The 15,035-nt window shown below is 44.2% G+C and overlaps 1 protein-coding gene across 1 annotated transcript in view; it reads right to left on the reverse strand.

Moving 5' to 3' along the window:
* Nxpe3 (neurexophilin and PC-esterase domain family member 3) overlaps nucleotides 1-15,035 on the reverse strand; it is a 46,064-nt gene that overhangs the window by 8,463 nt on the left and 22,566 nt on the right. The window contains exons 2-3 of the mRNA XM_029470553.1: nucleotides 12,535-13,289; nucleotides 7,496-7,569 (exon numbers count right to left, since the gene is read on the reverse strand). Coding sequence (XP_029326413.1) covers nucleotides 7,496-7,569; nucleotides 12,535-13,289 — 829 coding nt within the window. The remainder of the gene's footprint in view (nucleotides 1-7,495; nucleotides 7,570-12,534; nucleotides 13,290-15,035) is intronic.

Here is a 15,035-nt window from a genome sequence, read left to right on the forward strand (position 1 = left end):
TGTGTGTGTGTGTATGTGTGTATGTGTCTGTGTGTGTGTCTGTGTGTGTGTGTCTGTGTGTCTCTGTGTGTGTGTGTGTGTGTGTGTGTGTGTGTGTGTGTGTTTTACAGGAGTAGGTTCTCTCCTTCTGCTGTGCAGAAGCCAAGGGATCAAACTCAGGTCATCAGGCTAGACCGTCAGGGCTTTTCCAGCTGAGCTGTCTCGCCTGCCCTCCTTGATTTAATGTATCAAAGCTGCATAGCCAGAGACCTGCAGAGAACGCACCTGGGGCACAAAGAAAATATTTACTGGAGTGAGAATTAAAAGTGATTTTGAAGTTACAATTTTACCCCTGGTAATTTGGCAGATTCAGTTATTTTGTGTCAAATACATGTTAAAAAGAAAAGTATATATCACACAGGAAGCAATTACCATTTCCATGAGAATGTTAATTATATTTACTACCAGAGTTTAGTCAAGCAAAGCAAATCAATTACTGAACCTGACATTCATTCTTTAAATGTAGGATGCTGTTTAGGAGCGAAACGCACGTGCCTCTAGTGCCCCCTTGCGGTCAATTTGTACAAAAGTGTCTCCTGACTCATTTCAAATGATCGGAAGGTGCTTTAAAAGTGTTATTTTGGGGTTTCCCATGTACTACGGGTATTTCCTCCATAGGGGGCACTAATCAATATCTATCCCCCACACACAACAGTCCCAAAGACAAACTAAGATTCGACTCTATCAAAGTTCACCCTGCGCAACCAATGAGTTTACTGGGTCTACTTAAAGACCGTGGATGAGGGGTTACTGACAGGAGTGTGTGTGACCCTGAGGCACCACACTGGAATGTCTTCACCCAGCGACAGGAACTGGCTTCCCAGTAGCAACCGATGGAGTCCAGTTGTTCTCATCGTCTTCCCCAGCCTACGTACTCTAGCCCCACCAGAGACCCCAAAGGTCACTGGCAGCTAAGGCAAATGGCAAAGAGAACTAGCTGGTGGCTCAGGTGAGTTTCCAAAGACGCTCCCAATCAATCCCTCCTCCTGTGAGAGAATGCCAACAAACTCGGCTGCAGTGACCTTATGCAAACATATGATGATGGTAATTTCTTGGGGTGGGGGGAACAGCGCCATACAACTCTACATCATCCAGTACCCTAATGAGGGTTATGTGGACCAAAAACAGAACAAAAATAAGAGGGATCAAGGCTGAGAAATTTTCCTCAATAACCTATAAAGATGAAAGGATGGCAGCGATACCATGAGAATTAAGGGCAGAAATTTGGGTACCATCTCATCAAGATAAGCAAGTTCCTGCATAAAGGAATGAGTTCAATTTGCAACAAGGGTGGGATCCATCAAAGACCCTGCGTCATTTAGCTGTGAGTGTGTAGGGACCACAGCACAGAGCCTAGTAACGATTCATCAGTCATTCTAACACTGGGGACATCTGCCCTCCACCAGACTCTTGCCTTTGATAAGCAGGTCTACTCTGACTAAAAACAGTTTCTTGCTTTTGACTAAAATGACAGCATTTGAGTGTTGGTAGCAGGGCAGTCTCGGGCCATACACTGCATTCTAAATATGGGGAAATGAATTAGCTTATATATAAGTAGTAAAACTTGTAGGAAAGAAAGCTTCAAAATATAGAAGTCATAGAAAAACAAGAAAGGGGCAAAGGTTATGAATTCTTTCACATCGGTCTAAAACTCTTCCCTGACGATGTCATTCGGAGTCTGGTACAAAGTGATTATGTGCTGTTGCCCTGTTTAGATGTGTGTGTGTGTGTGTGTGTGTGTCTGTGTCTGTGTCTGTGTGTCTGTGTCTGTGTGTGTGAGCACGAGTGTGTGTGTGTGTCTGTGTGTGAACATGAGTGTGTGTGTATGTGTCTGTGTGTGTGTGTGAGCACGAGTGTGTGTGTGTGTGTCTGTGTGTGAGCATGAGTGTGTGTGTCTGTGTGTGAGCATGAGTGTGTGTGTCTGTGTGTCTGTGTCTGTGTGTGAGCATGAGTGTGTGTGTGTGTGTGTGCTGTGCATGCTCATTCACACTGATCTCTTAAGGCTGGGGTGGGGAGGATACAAAGTGAGCCTATGACATCTTATGGAGTCAGAAAGAAAGGAAGTGCTTGATAAGAGATGAGCATAGCAGCGATTAAAACAATGAATTTGTGAAATTCCTAGGCAAATGGATGGATCTGGAGGGCATCATCCTGAGTGAGGTAACCCAGTCACAAAAGAACACACATGATATGTACTCACTGATAAGTGGATATTAGCGAGGAAGCTCAGAATACCCAAGATACAATTCACAACCCACATGAAGCTCAAGAAGAAGGAAGACCAAAGTGTGGATTCTTCTTAGAATGATGAACACAATACCCATAGAAGGAGTTACAGAAACAAAGTTCGGAGTTGAGACAGGAGGAAGGACCATCCAGAGACTGCCCCACCAAGGGATCCATCCCATATACAACCACCAAACCCAGACACTACTGCAGATGCCAACAAGAGCTTGCTGATAGGAGCCTGATATAGCTGTCTCCTGAGAGGATCTGCCAGTGCCTGACAAATACAGAAGTGGATACTCACAGCTATTCATTGAACTGAGCACAGGGTCCCCAATGGAGGAGCTAGAGAAAGGACCCAAGGAGCTGAAGGGGTTTTCAGCCCCCTAGGAGGCACAACAATAAGAACTAACCAGTACCCCCAGAGCTCCCTGGGACTAAATCACCAATCAAAACACACGGAGAGACTCATGGCTCTAGCTGCATATGTAACAGAGGATGGCCTAGTAGGACATCAATGGGAGGAGAGACCCTTGGTCATGTGAAGGTTCTATGCCCCAGTATAGGGAAATGCCAGGGCCAGGAAGCAGGAGTGGGTGAGTTGGGGAGCAGGGGGAGGGGGGGAGTTTTCAGAGGGTGTCTTAGTCAGGGTTTCTATTCCTGCACAAACATGATGACCAAGAAGCAAGTTGGGGAGGAAAGGGTTTATTCAGCTTACACTTCCATGCTGCTGTTCATCACCAAAGGAAGTCAGGACTGGAACTCAAGCAGGTCACGGGGCAGGAGCTGATACAGAGGCCATGGAGAAATGTTCTTTACTGGCTTGCCTCCCTTGACTTGCTCAGCTTGCTTTCTTATAGAACCCAAGACTATGAGCCCAGAGATGGTCTCACCCACAAGGGGCCTTTCCCCCTTGATCTCTAATTGAGAAAATGCCTTACAGTTGGATCTCATGGAGGCATTTCCTCAACTGAAGCTCCTTTCTCTGTGATAACTCCAGCTGTGTCAAGTTGACACAAAACTAGCCAGTACAGAGGGGAAACCAGGAAAGGGGATAACATCTAAAATGTAAATAAAGAAACATCTAATAAAAAAAGGTAATTAAAAGAGAGGGAGGGAGGGAGAGAGAGAGAGAGAAGCATAGATCAAAGGGATGAGGAACAATGGCACAGGCTGGAAATCCTGGCGGCAGCGGGGAGGCGGAGGCAGGCAAATTTCATATTTGAGGCCAGTGTGGGTTTACAGAAACCAAACCGAAAAGGTTTTCAATTGTCAAATTAGGAACAATTTTTGGCACATACATATACACACAGAGAGAGAAATAGTGACTGAGTTTAACTGAGTCTTATCTTAAAAACAAAGTAGCTGAGCACAGTGATGCACACCTTTGGTCTCAGCACTTTCTGTGAGTCTGAGTCCAGCCTCTTCTACATATCAAGTTCCATGAAAGCCAGGGCTACATAATAAAACTCTGTCTCAAAGAAAGGAAGGGAGGGAGGGAGGGAGGGAGGGAGGAAGGGAGGAAGGAAGGAAGGAAGGAAGGAAGGAAGGAAGGAAGGAAGGAAGGAAGGAAGGCAGGCAGGAAGGCAGGAAGGCAATTAAATTACAAACAAATATAATGGCAAGTACACAGTGCTGTAGACAGGAAAAAGGATTATCCTTCTTCACACCAGCGTTCCAATCAACACATCTCGAAAGGAATGTCATAGAAACCATTGCTACAGTTAAATCCAACAGAAGCTGACGTGAACAGGTGTGGTGATTTGAATATGCTTGGCCCAGGGAGTGGCACTATTAGGAGGTGTGGCCTTGTTGGAGGAAGTGTGGGCTTGAAGCCCCTCCTCCTGCTTCCTGGAAGCCAGTCTGCTCCTGGCTTCCTTTAGATGAAGATGTAGAACTCTCAGTTCCTCCTGTGCCATGCCTGTGCCGTGCTTCCACCTTGATGATAACAGACTGAACCTCTGAACCTGCAAGCCAGCCCCAGTTAACTGGTTTTCCTTTATAAGAGTTGCCTCCGTCATGGTGTCTCTTCACAGCAATGGAAATTCTAACTAAGACAGTAGGGAAAAGTTTAAGTAGAAACAGAATGTTCGCATAGAAAGAAAAACAGAGACTCTCAATAGGGTCTTACAGTGCCACCTCTGGACGTTGTGGACCAATGGGAAGGTCTCTCTCAGTCTGAGCTCCTTGGATACACAAAGCAATTTTTTTCCTAATTATATACCTGCTACAGTATGACTTTCTTACTCAAAGCCAGACTAGCCTGTACCTGGTAATTCTGAGTTTCTTTCTCCCACCACCAACAACAACAACAAAAAAAAACTTCCCCTGCTAATTTAATCTGTCTTCTCTCTACCCAAAATCGTACATCACAAACCCATACCACTTTCTGGCTGACCTGGAACCTGTTGATTAGAGGCAAACTATAAAACCTCTGCCTGATTGGCTTCAGAATAAAGTAAATGGGACACGTGGGTAGATATGAAGCAATGCAGCCATGAGCCCCTCAGTACTGAAGCCGAGCTACGTTTGACTGGATCCTGAAATCTTTGTGCATGTTCTGTCCACACTGGATAAGGAATCTCCCATTATTAAAATTTTGAAGAATGGGGGGAGAGGGGGAGATCTGGAAAGATAGCTCAATGGTTAAAGAGTACTGGCTGCTCTTCCAGAAGTCCTTAAGTTCAATTCCCAGTAACCACCTGGTGGCTCACAACCATCTGGAATGGGATCCGATGTCCTCTTCTGGCTTGCAGGTGTACACGGAAACAGAGTACTCATATGCATAAAGCAAACAAATCTATGAAACAAGCAAAACAACTGATTGTCAAGAATGGGGCTGGGTGTTGGTGGTCAACGCTTTTAATCCCACCCCTCGGGCAGCAAAGACAGGTGGATCTCTGAGTTCAAGGACAGCCTGGTCTACAGAGCAAGTTCTAGGACAGCCAGGGCTATACAGAGAAGGCCTATCTCAAACCTCCCTTCCCCCCCCCCCCAATTTTTTTGAAGAACAAAAAGCTCCTCCTAGTAATCACCCTACAGACACCTGGGAACACACGCACCAGGCCGGCTTGGAAGGAGAGAAGGATGGGTTCATTTGTAAGTAAGCGTTTGAAGTGCGGTGTTCCTGAGAAATACCACGTGCACTACACACACACCCCTACAACTGGCAAGCCATCCGGCTCAAGCAGGAAGCACACTCATCAGGAGACTAAGGCTTCTCACATCTGCCAGTGGAAGCCGGACTGCATATGGTTTACGAATTTTATCTATATCATATAATTTCTTCATGAATTCTGAACTAGATGCCAGTGTTTTAAAACATATAACTATCACATTTTAAAACTCAGATCCTTTGGGGGGTGGGGGGAACAAAACAAAACCAAAACAAACAAGCAAAAAGCCTTAAGATGCAGTGAAGAAAATCTACGGGTGTGGCCGCAGTGGGTTTGTTTGTCAGGAAACGAAGGACCACACTGCCCCCTTGAGGTCGTCCTGGCTCTTGGATTCTTTCTGCACAGCTTACATCTATCTAATAGCCTTCCACTGGGTGCATGAGTATACTACACCCAGTTCCTGTGGCAAAGAGGATGGCAATTTATGCAGTGTGGGAGACAGTTGCTCTCAATAACAACAAAGCTCTCTCTCCCACCCACACAGTGTCTCCTAGCTCTCTAAATTTACTACAGCCAAAGGCTCTGCACTCCTCCGAGTTTCGCTCTATGGTTTTGGTGCTTTGAGACAGAGTCTCACTCTGTAGCCAAGGCTAGCCTGCAAGTCATGCTTATAGTGCAGGCTAGCCTTGAACTCAAAGCAGTTCCCCTCCCTCATCCTCCCAAGAAGGGCAGATGTAAGCCGATGCTCCCAGCTTACTCTTCTGTCAGTACCTGAGCCAGTAGATCAGAACCACATCAACTTGTGATTTGTTTGTGCTTGTGTGTCAGTGCTCACCACAGACTGAGCCCTCGGCCATGGGCATGCTAAAATTGGACACTAACCTACTGAGTCAGAAGCCCACTCTCTACTCAAGTGCTTAACACTTTCCAAGACAATCTACATACATGTCATGATTATCCATAGAACACCGCCCGTCAACAGAACTTTTTATATACTGCCGAATATGATGAAGTTGCTCTGTGTGTGATTCTAAAAGCTGAGGGTGGTGGGTTTTGTTCTTAATTTCAAGTCATTTCTGGTTTTTTGTTTTGTGGGTTTTGTGGGTTTTTTGTGTGTGTCTGTGTTTTTTTGTTGTTGTTTTTTGTTTGTTTGTTTGTTTGGGTTTTTTTGTTTGTTTTTTTGAGACAGGGTTTCTCTGTATAGTCCTGGCTGTCCTGGAACTCACTTTGTAGACCAGGCTGGCCTCGAACTCAGAAATCCGCCTGCCTCTGCCTCCCAAGTGATGGGATTAAAGGTGTGCGCCACCACCACCCCGCTCATTTCTATTTTAATAGCCACAAAAGACTAGGAGTTTCCACAATGGATAACACAGCTCTAGAACAGTGGTTCTCAACCTTCCTAATGCGGTGACCCTCATGTTCTGGTGAGCTCAAACCATACCCTTATCTCATTGCTACTTCACAACTGTAATTTTGCTACTTTGTGAATCATAATGTAAATATCTGGGTTTTTCAATGGCCTTGGACAAAACCCCTGTGAAAGTCATTTGGCCCCCAAAGGGGTCGAGACCCACAGGTTGAGAGCCACTATTCTAGGGACTGACTCCTGAAGAGACAAATATAGAGTGTTTAATGGAAGCAAAAGAAGAGAGCTTTCACATTAGCATACATAGCAAAACCCAGAATTAAGGACACACGCTCTAGCTGATTTTTTTTTAATTAAGCTTTTAATAGTTCCAGATTATACTCAGAAGTACCCATGGCACATGAATGGGTTTTATATATATATATATATATATATATATATATATATATATATTGTACAACAATCCCCTTAACAAAAATGCAACATTGGGCATGTCCAGTCCATTGGGCTGGAGAGATGACTCAGCAGTTAAGAGGCCTTGCTGCTCCTGCAGGGACAAAGACAGGGTTCCTAGCAGCCACATAGCTGACAGCCCAGCTCCAGGAGATCTGGCAGGCTTGCTACTTACCTGCCTCCTGAGGGAACTGCATCCCTGTTCGTACACATGCAGAACGTGCAGGGGAAACACTCGGGACACAAGGACTTTATTAAAGAAAGGGGAAATGACATCAAGCTCGTTTGTCTTTACCTTTCATTCGCCTGGAAATCACAGTCACCCAGTCAGGCCCACTGGAGTTGATTGGCATCTTGATATTCACACCACTTTAGAAGGAATTAAAAAAAAAAAAAGCACATGCTTAGACTGAGATTCAGGGACATTTGTCAGCAGTTGTGTGTCTTTACCTGTAAGTGAAAAACTACATATGCTTTCACCGAACATTACCCAACATGACTAATAGTTAATAAACTATGGCTCTTGAGTGAAGTTATATAAACTGAAGATGGATTTACTAAGTATGCATTCACTGCTGTAAACACACACATGTATAAATAATTGATAGAGATAGATAGGTAGGTAGGTAGGTAGGTAGGTAGGTAGATAGATAGATAGATAGATATCCAAAATTACTAACTTCAGATTGAATAACTCCTTTTTCCCTTTGGGATCAGAGAATGTCTAATTTGTGACCACGTTTTTGAGGCCACAAGTCCACAATGAACTAAGTCACCTGTTATACTTCTTAGATGTGCCCAGAACTGAGAGAAGTCCCTTGGAGATGACTGCCCTGAAACAGGACACAAACAGTACTTTCTTCGATTGCAGACTCCTTGGTGTCTGTTCCCCTTACTGTAACATAGATCCCTCAAGGGCATGAGTGGGGCTTCTCTACGTCACCTTCCTACCTTTAGACCATGGACCAGAGTCTATGCTCAGTAACTTCTTTTAAGGAACTGCATGGGAAACTGCGGAACAACAAAAGCCAGCAGCAATGAATGGAACTCCAGAAACACTTATTCCAGAGCCATTGTCAGGACTCTCAGACCCATTCAAAGCAAGCTTTAAAAATGGAGCTTGTTCATTCTATAGAACATTAGTAAGCTTCTTCTATATTCTGGGCACCGTTCTAGCCCTGGCTTACGTGGCAAGATTTCCACAATCTCCTTCCTAATTGGAACGGACATTCTAAAGGAGGAGACAGAAAACCAAGTCATAAAGGATCTATCTATTCAGGGATGGCCACACTGGAGGATAACGGAATTTCATATCTTAATAGACACTAGATGACCTTCAAGAGGGCACATATAAACCACTCTGATGAGCTTGAAGTTTATTACACAAAAATAAATGAAAATTTATTCCTCCTTTCATATGAAAATGCCTGAAGGATAGTTTTCTCCATAGTTTTCCTTCAAAAATACTGAACCTCAATTTAGTCAATATTTTAGTCAACATTCTACACAGTATCAGTATTGAAATTGTCCATATCATAAAAAGCAAAAGAGATGAAGAATCTTCCTAGATTTAAAAGGTGACCAAGTATTGCGGTGGTTGGAGTAGGGATGCCCCTCCACCCCCCATAGACTCATGTGTTTCAATGCTTGGCCCACAGAAAGTGGTACTATTAGAAGGTGTGGTTTTTTTGGAGTAGGTGTGGCTTCCTTCTAAGTTGTTATAGTAAGTGAGGTCTCTCAGGCCCAAGCTACCCAGGGCAATACGCAGTCTCCTGGGCCTGTTGTTCAAGATGTAGAACTCTCAGCTCCTTTTCCTGTATCACATCTGCCTGCACACTGCCATGCTCCCTGCCTGCCATGATGATAACAGACTAAACCTCTGAAACTGTAAGCCAGCCCCAATTAAATATTTTCCTTATAGGAATTACTGTGGTCGAAGTGGAGGCTCACAGTCAGCTACTGGATGGATCACAGGGCCCCCAATGGAGGAGCTAGAGAAAGTACCCAAGGAGCTAAAGGGGTCTGGAACCCTATAGGTGGAACAACAATATGAACTAACCAGTACCCCAGAGCTCGTGTCTCTAGCTGCATATGTATCAGTGGAAAGAGAGGCCCATTAGCCGTGCAAACTTTATATGCCTCAGTACAGGGGAATGCCAGGGCCAATAAGTGGGATTGGGGGGGGGGTTATGGGGGACTTTTGGGATAGCATTGGAAATGTAAATGAAATAAATACCTAATAAAAATAACAAAAATTTTTAAAAAAAGAGTTACTGTGGTCATGGAGTCTCTTCATAGGAATAAAACCCTAAAAGACAGTATAGAATGTGATCACAGATTAAATCAACAAAGGAGGTTACTAGGAAAATGTAAACACGAAGTAGGATCGCTGGCCCATAGTGCTGTGTTAATGACAAATGACAAATGTCCCAACTGTGCTAACTGTATTAGGAGCGCATGCTGGACAGTCCATGCTCTAAAGAAAAACAAATATGGAAGTCACTAACAACTGAGAATCTCAAAGAAGGTGGGTAGGTGGTGGTAACATCAAAGTATTCCCAAAGACTTAAGGCAGCTGGAGAGGGTGTTGCTTGCTTACCTTGTGATTGGTTGCTTTGGTTGGCGGGGTTTATGTGCAGGGATGCATGCATGTGTATACGTATGGCAGGAAGGCCAGAGAACAGCTTCTGATAAGATTTCTCGCCATCCTGGGGCTCACCCAGTAGACAAGAGTGGCTGGCTTGAAAGCCCCAGAGCTTGCCTTCGCCACCCCGAAGCTGGGAGTGCACATGCTCACCACCACACACTCAGATATTGGTGCACTCTAAAGACCTAACCTGGATCCTTGTGCCAGCAATCACTTACAGACCAAGCTTTTCTCTGTTGTGTGCTATCTTGTTTGACCCCAGGCTATCCTTGAACTCCCAACCTCTTGCCATGGGCTTCTTGAGTTTGGGTTACAAATATGAGCCACTATGCCCAGGGTTGAAAGAAAAAAAGCATAGATCATGTTAAAATAAAAAGAGAACTTCTCAGTGAGGGTGTCATTTTGAAATTCCTGCCCTTACAATAGAATCTTTAAGGGACAGTTCTTCCCAAGACCGAATTTTCTCTCTCCTGAGGGCAAAAAAACAAAGATTCTATCACCTTAATTGTCGACCTATTATTTGAAGATCCAAATGCCAAAGCTATCCAGGTGAGGTCACTGTCTGTAATTCCATCACTTGGAAAAATGAGAGGATCACCACAAATGTGAAGCCAGCCTGGGGTACATAGTGAATTCCAGGAGAGCTTGGGCTACATAGTGAATTCCGGGACAGCCTGGGCAACAACGAAATCCTATCTCAAAACAAACAAAACAGCAGCAATGCTTTGTAATTATTTTAAAACCTAAACAAGGCTTTGAGCCCAGGACAAAAAACGAATGTGAATACAAACACACTCAGGACACTTAAGGTAGCTCAAAACAGTATGCCCAAAGACCTTTAAGATTGGTTATCTTTTTCTTCGATAGCTTCCTACAATGGTCTACTACTTTAACAGTGTGAACGGTAATGAAATGAAAATTAATCACTGGGTATCCATAAAATGGAAGCTACCTCAAACACTTTCCCAAGCAAACATCCCAGGTCGAGAGTTTTACAGTGATCCTACTACAACCTACAATGTGCTATTAGCCCACCGCTCCCGGGACTGCATAGAAGGGTGGGCATTATTTTTTCTTTCTGTAGTAACAGGTTTTTCCGATCACTAATAGTGGGATTTGGTATTAGGGATATCTCTGAATGTTTCAAGATTCAATTCTCTCTCTCTATCCCTTTTATCCCACTACCTCCCACATGGAACTTGGTCAAATTATAATGCTTCCCTTTGCTCCCTTCTTTGCCCTCCTTCTTCTTCCTCCTCCTCCCTCCTCTTCCTCCTTCTCCTCCTCCTTCTTCTTCACGGGAGCTGCATCAGACAGACTGATGGACACAACTCCAGAGAGGGGCAACTGGATAATCTTCATGTGTAAGTTCATAGAAATGAAACAATCTGCTCTTACTCACTAAAAAATAGCAATCTGTGCATCTAGACACAAGATTTAAAATGTGTAAATACAGTACACATATATTTTTAAAATAAATTTAATTTTAAAAAATTAAAAGAAATAAAACTAAAACCCTTGGAGCTTGGCAAGACTGCACGCCTGTAACTTTGATCATTTACTAGGCTGGGTTGGCAAGATGGGCTTTCTGCCAGTCTCGATTCATATAGTGAGACTCGGTCTTAAAAATAAATAAGTAGGCTGGGCGTGGTGGCACATGCCTTCAATCCCAGCATTCGGGAGGCAGAGGCAGGCGGATTTCTGAGTTCAAGGCCAGCCTGGTCTACAAAGTGAGTTCCAGGACAGCAAGAGAAACCCTGTCTCGAAAAAAACCAAAATAAATAAATAAATAAGTAAATATAAATAAACGTTTAAATTTGTGTGTGTATGTGTGTGTGTTGGGTTCCCCCCCCCCCTTTAGTTTCATTTTCAGTTTTTATTCAGCAATACAAAATACTGGTCTTCTAGAGAATGATCCAGTAAATACATTGAATGGGCTCCCTCTGCTGGCCTGATGAATAAATGCATTGGCGTGAGTTCACTGGCATAGTGACACCTTGTGGCAGAATGACGGGGCCACAAGCTAACTTGTGGAAAAAGGAAAATCAGTTTGAAAAATCTGAGACGCTCCTATACTGCTTCAACATGATATTTCTCCTACCAAAATGAGTGGCCATAAAATGTTAACACTTCAGGATTTCTAATTTAATTCAACAAAAATGGCTCTCTACCGCAATCTTACAAGTAAGCATTTCATATGGAAATAAAAATATTTATAGGGGAAGATCCAGAAGGGGGTGGGAAAGAAGAAAGAATATATATCAACAAAACATTTTGGATTGAAAATTTAGATTTTCAATTTAAAAAAGAAAATATTTACAAAGGCTGGAGGGATGGCTCCGGTTAAGGACACTTGTTGCTGTTACAGAGGACCTGGGTTTGATACCCAGCACCCACAGGGTAGTTCACAACCATCTGTGAGCCTGTCTCCAGGGATCTCATGCCCTCTTCTGACCTTTGTGGGCACCAGGCATGTACATGGTACACATACATACATGCAGGCAAAACACCATACACAAAAAACAGGTCTCTAAAAACATTTTATATATTCTTTCTAAATAATTATCCTTTTTGACCAGGTAGTTTTATGTCAGACTGACAAGAAATGAATACGTACAGGAGGTTCCTAAATGTGGCAGAGACAGTGGGGAGGATCATTACCCGCCAGAAGCAGGAAGGCGTCGTACCTCTGAAAGAAAGCACTTTCGGCAGCTGTGAGAAGGCCCTTCGTGTATCCGCCCTTGAAGTGGTTGATTCTGCTGCTGCAGGGGAGTTTCTTTGGTTTGAAGCAGAACCAGGGCTCTCCGGTGGACAGATCCGTAAAGTTGCACAAGGGAAGACTTCCAGGAAGACACACATTGCACTTCATTGTTTCAGAAATCCTTCCCGATCGGAAGAGACTCTTGAAATAGACCCTGTCTGGTTTCTCTTCCTGCAGGCGCTGAAGGACTCTGATCCCTTCACTGGGGTGAACCAGAGATATGGACACTCTAACTCTGCCTGGCCAGAGCAAAGTAAAAAACACCTTGTAAAATCCATTCTGGTAGTCTACCACGCGGCCCACGGCGCCGGCCTGCAGTTTAGGCGAGTGTATTTTGGCCTGCAGGTAATCTCCGCCATACTTCTTGGGCTTCCCTCGAAAATCTTGCACATGAACCAGCACCTCCAGCCGGCTCCCCACCCTGAAGAAGGTTGCAGAGTTCAAGATGACGAAGTAGCTGGAGGAAGGGTCCGTGCTCCTCACAAACGGGACCAGATCCACATCAGGCACCTTCCACTTGGAGGCAGCAAGCAAGGCATCCTCCTCTAAGCGTTCCTGACTAGACAGGGTCTGGTGCTCATAGCCGCAGTACGCATTCCGACTGAAGTCTGTAGCCTGCGAGGAAACATACTGTCCGCTGCTGTCGATGAACGTCTCTGATAGCGTCTCATGGTCCAAGTACTAAAGAGAAAGACAACAGAAAGCACCGCTACAATACTACAATATTAGGCAAACGCATCTCTGCTTCAGGTTAAATGTGTATAAAATCAACCAATTAGACACTGCTTCAACAACCACAGCCTGCAAGTTTCACAGTGATTGTAACAAAATAAGATTAACGACAATTCATAGAATGGTCTCTATAGTTTCAGAAATATTACCTGTAGTAGCTGTATGTGGGTTCCTACTGTAAATTACCACAGAAAAACTTCCTTGAGCTTCTACCATGGAATGGAGAAAAGAACTTTTTTTGTTTTTGTTTTTTTGTTTGTTTTTTTTTCGAGACAGGGTTTCTCTGTATAGCCCCGGCTGTCCTGGAACTCACTTTGTAGACCAGGCAGGCCTCGAACTCAGAAATCCGCCTGCCTCTGTCTCCCGAGTGCTGAGATTAAAGGCGTGTGCCACCATGCCCGGCAAAAACCATTTTTTTTTAATAATGTAGGTTTGTATTAATCAGATAAGAAACGACTTTTCCAAACCCTAAACCTACCTGGGAAAGGTAAAACCTCCAGCCTGTCCCAGGGATAAGAACCAACTAGTACTAAATAAGCCCACACCAGGGGCAACGTGCTCACCAAAGGACTCAGCTAAATGCAGACTAGCTATGCTCCTCCCCACACACGCTACCAACTGTCCTGCAAGCCCTCAGAGCACGGCTCCTGTCACCAAGCTCATCATGTCTACAATTCAAGGACAAATTGCAAGACAAATTACATTTTTTTAGAATTACAAAAAAGGGGGGCTGGTGAGATGGCTCAGTGGTTAAGAGCACTGACTGCTCTTCCGAAGGTTCTGAGTTCAAATCCCAGCAACCACATGGTGGCTCACAACCATCCGTAATGACTCCCTCTCCTGATGTGTCTGAAGACAGCTACAGTGTACTTACATATAAAATAAATAATAAATAAAATCTTTAAAAAAAAAGAATTACAAAAAAAAAATCAGAATTTGAAGAGCGGCAACCTCAGATCCAACGAGAATGCTATACTTCTCAAACTGGAGCAACAGGGAATGCACAGCGCTCGCCTCCAATGCACAAGGCCCTCACTTCAATGCTTAGCAACACAAAAGCCTAAAACAATAAAATAAAAATTTTAATTAAGCAACTAAGTCTCAGGCCAATGCCTCAGTTAGCCACGCTGACCCGTGGTTACACATGTGGTGGCTCCTAAGGCTGTGCGAGGCTCTGGGGACCTGCAGCAATGGGTAAAATGTGTCATGTCAGCATCTCAGGCTCTGACCACAGCAGCCTGCAGCTGCTGTAAAATGGGATTACAAAAGTGGATGGTGCTCCCTGCTGCTCCCTCCAGATGCCCAAAGCTCTGCTTCTTCACAGAGGTGAGCAAGGTTCCGGGTAAGATCGGAAGACAACGGTAGACGACAATGGGACTGGTGTGAATGTAGAAGAAGCTTGTGAGAGCTACACATTAGGGCAATCCATGATACTGGGGTTGAGGGCAACCCACAACACCATAACATCAGCCTGTGGCCACTAAAATGCCAAAAGATATTATCTGGGCCACTGAGATGGCTCGCAGGGTCAAGGTGCTTGCCACCAAGCCTGATGAACTGAGTTCAATCCTCAGAACCTACATGGTAGAAAGAAGAAGAAGAAAGAAGAAGAAGAAAGAAGAAGAAAAAAGAAGAAGAAGAAGAAAGAAGAAGAAGAAAGAAGAAGAAGAAGAAGGAGGAGGAGGAGGAGGAGAA

The sequence above is a fragment of the Mus caroli genome, chromosome 16, assembly GCF_900094665.2.
Source record: "Mus caroli chromosome 16, CAROLI_EIJ_v1.1, whole genome shotgun sequence".
NCBI classification, from domain to species: Eukaryota; Metazoa; Chordata; class Mammalia; order Rodentia; family Muridae; genus Mus; species Mus caroli.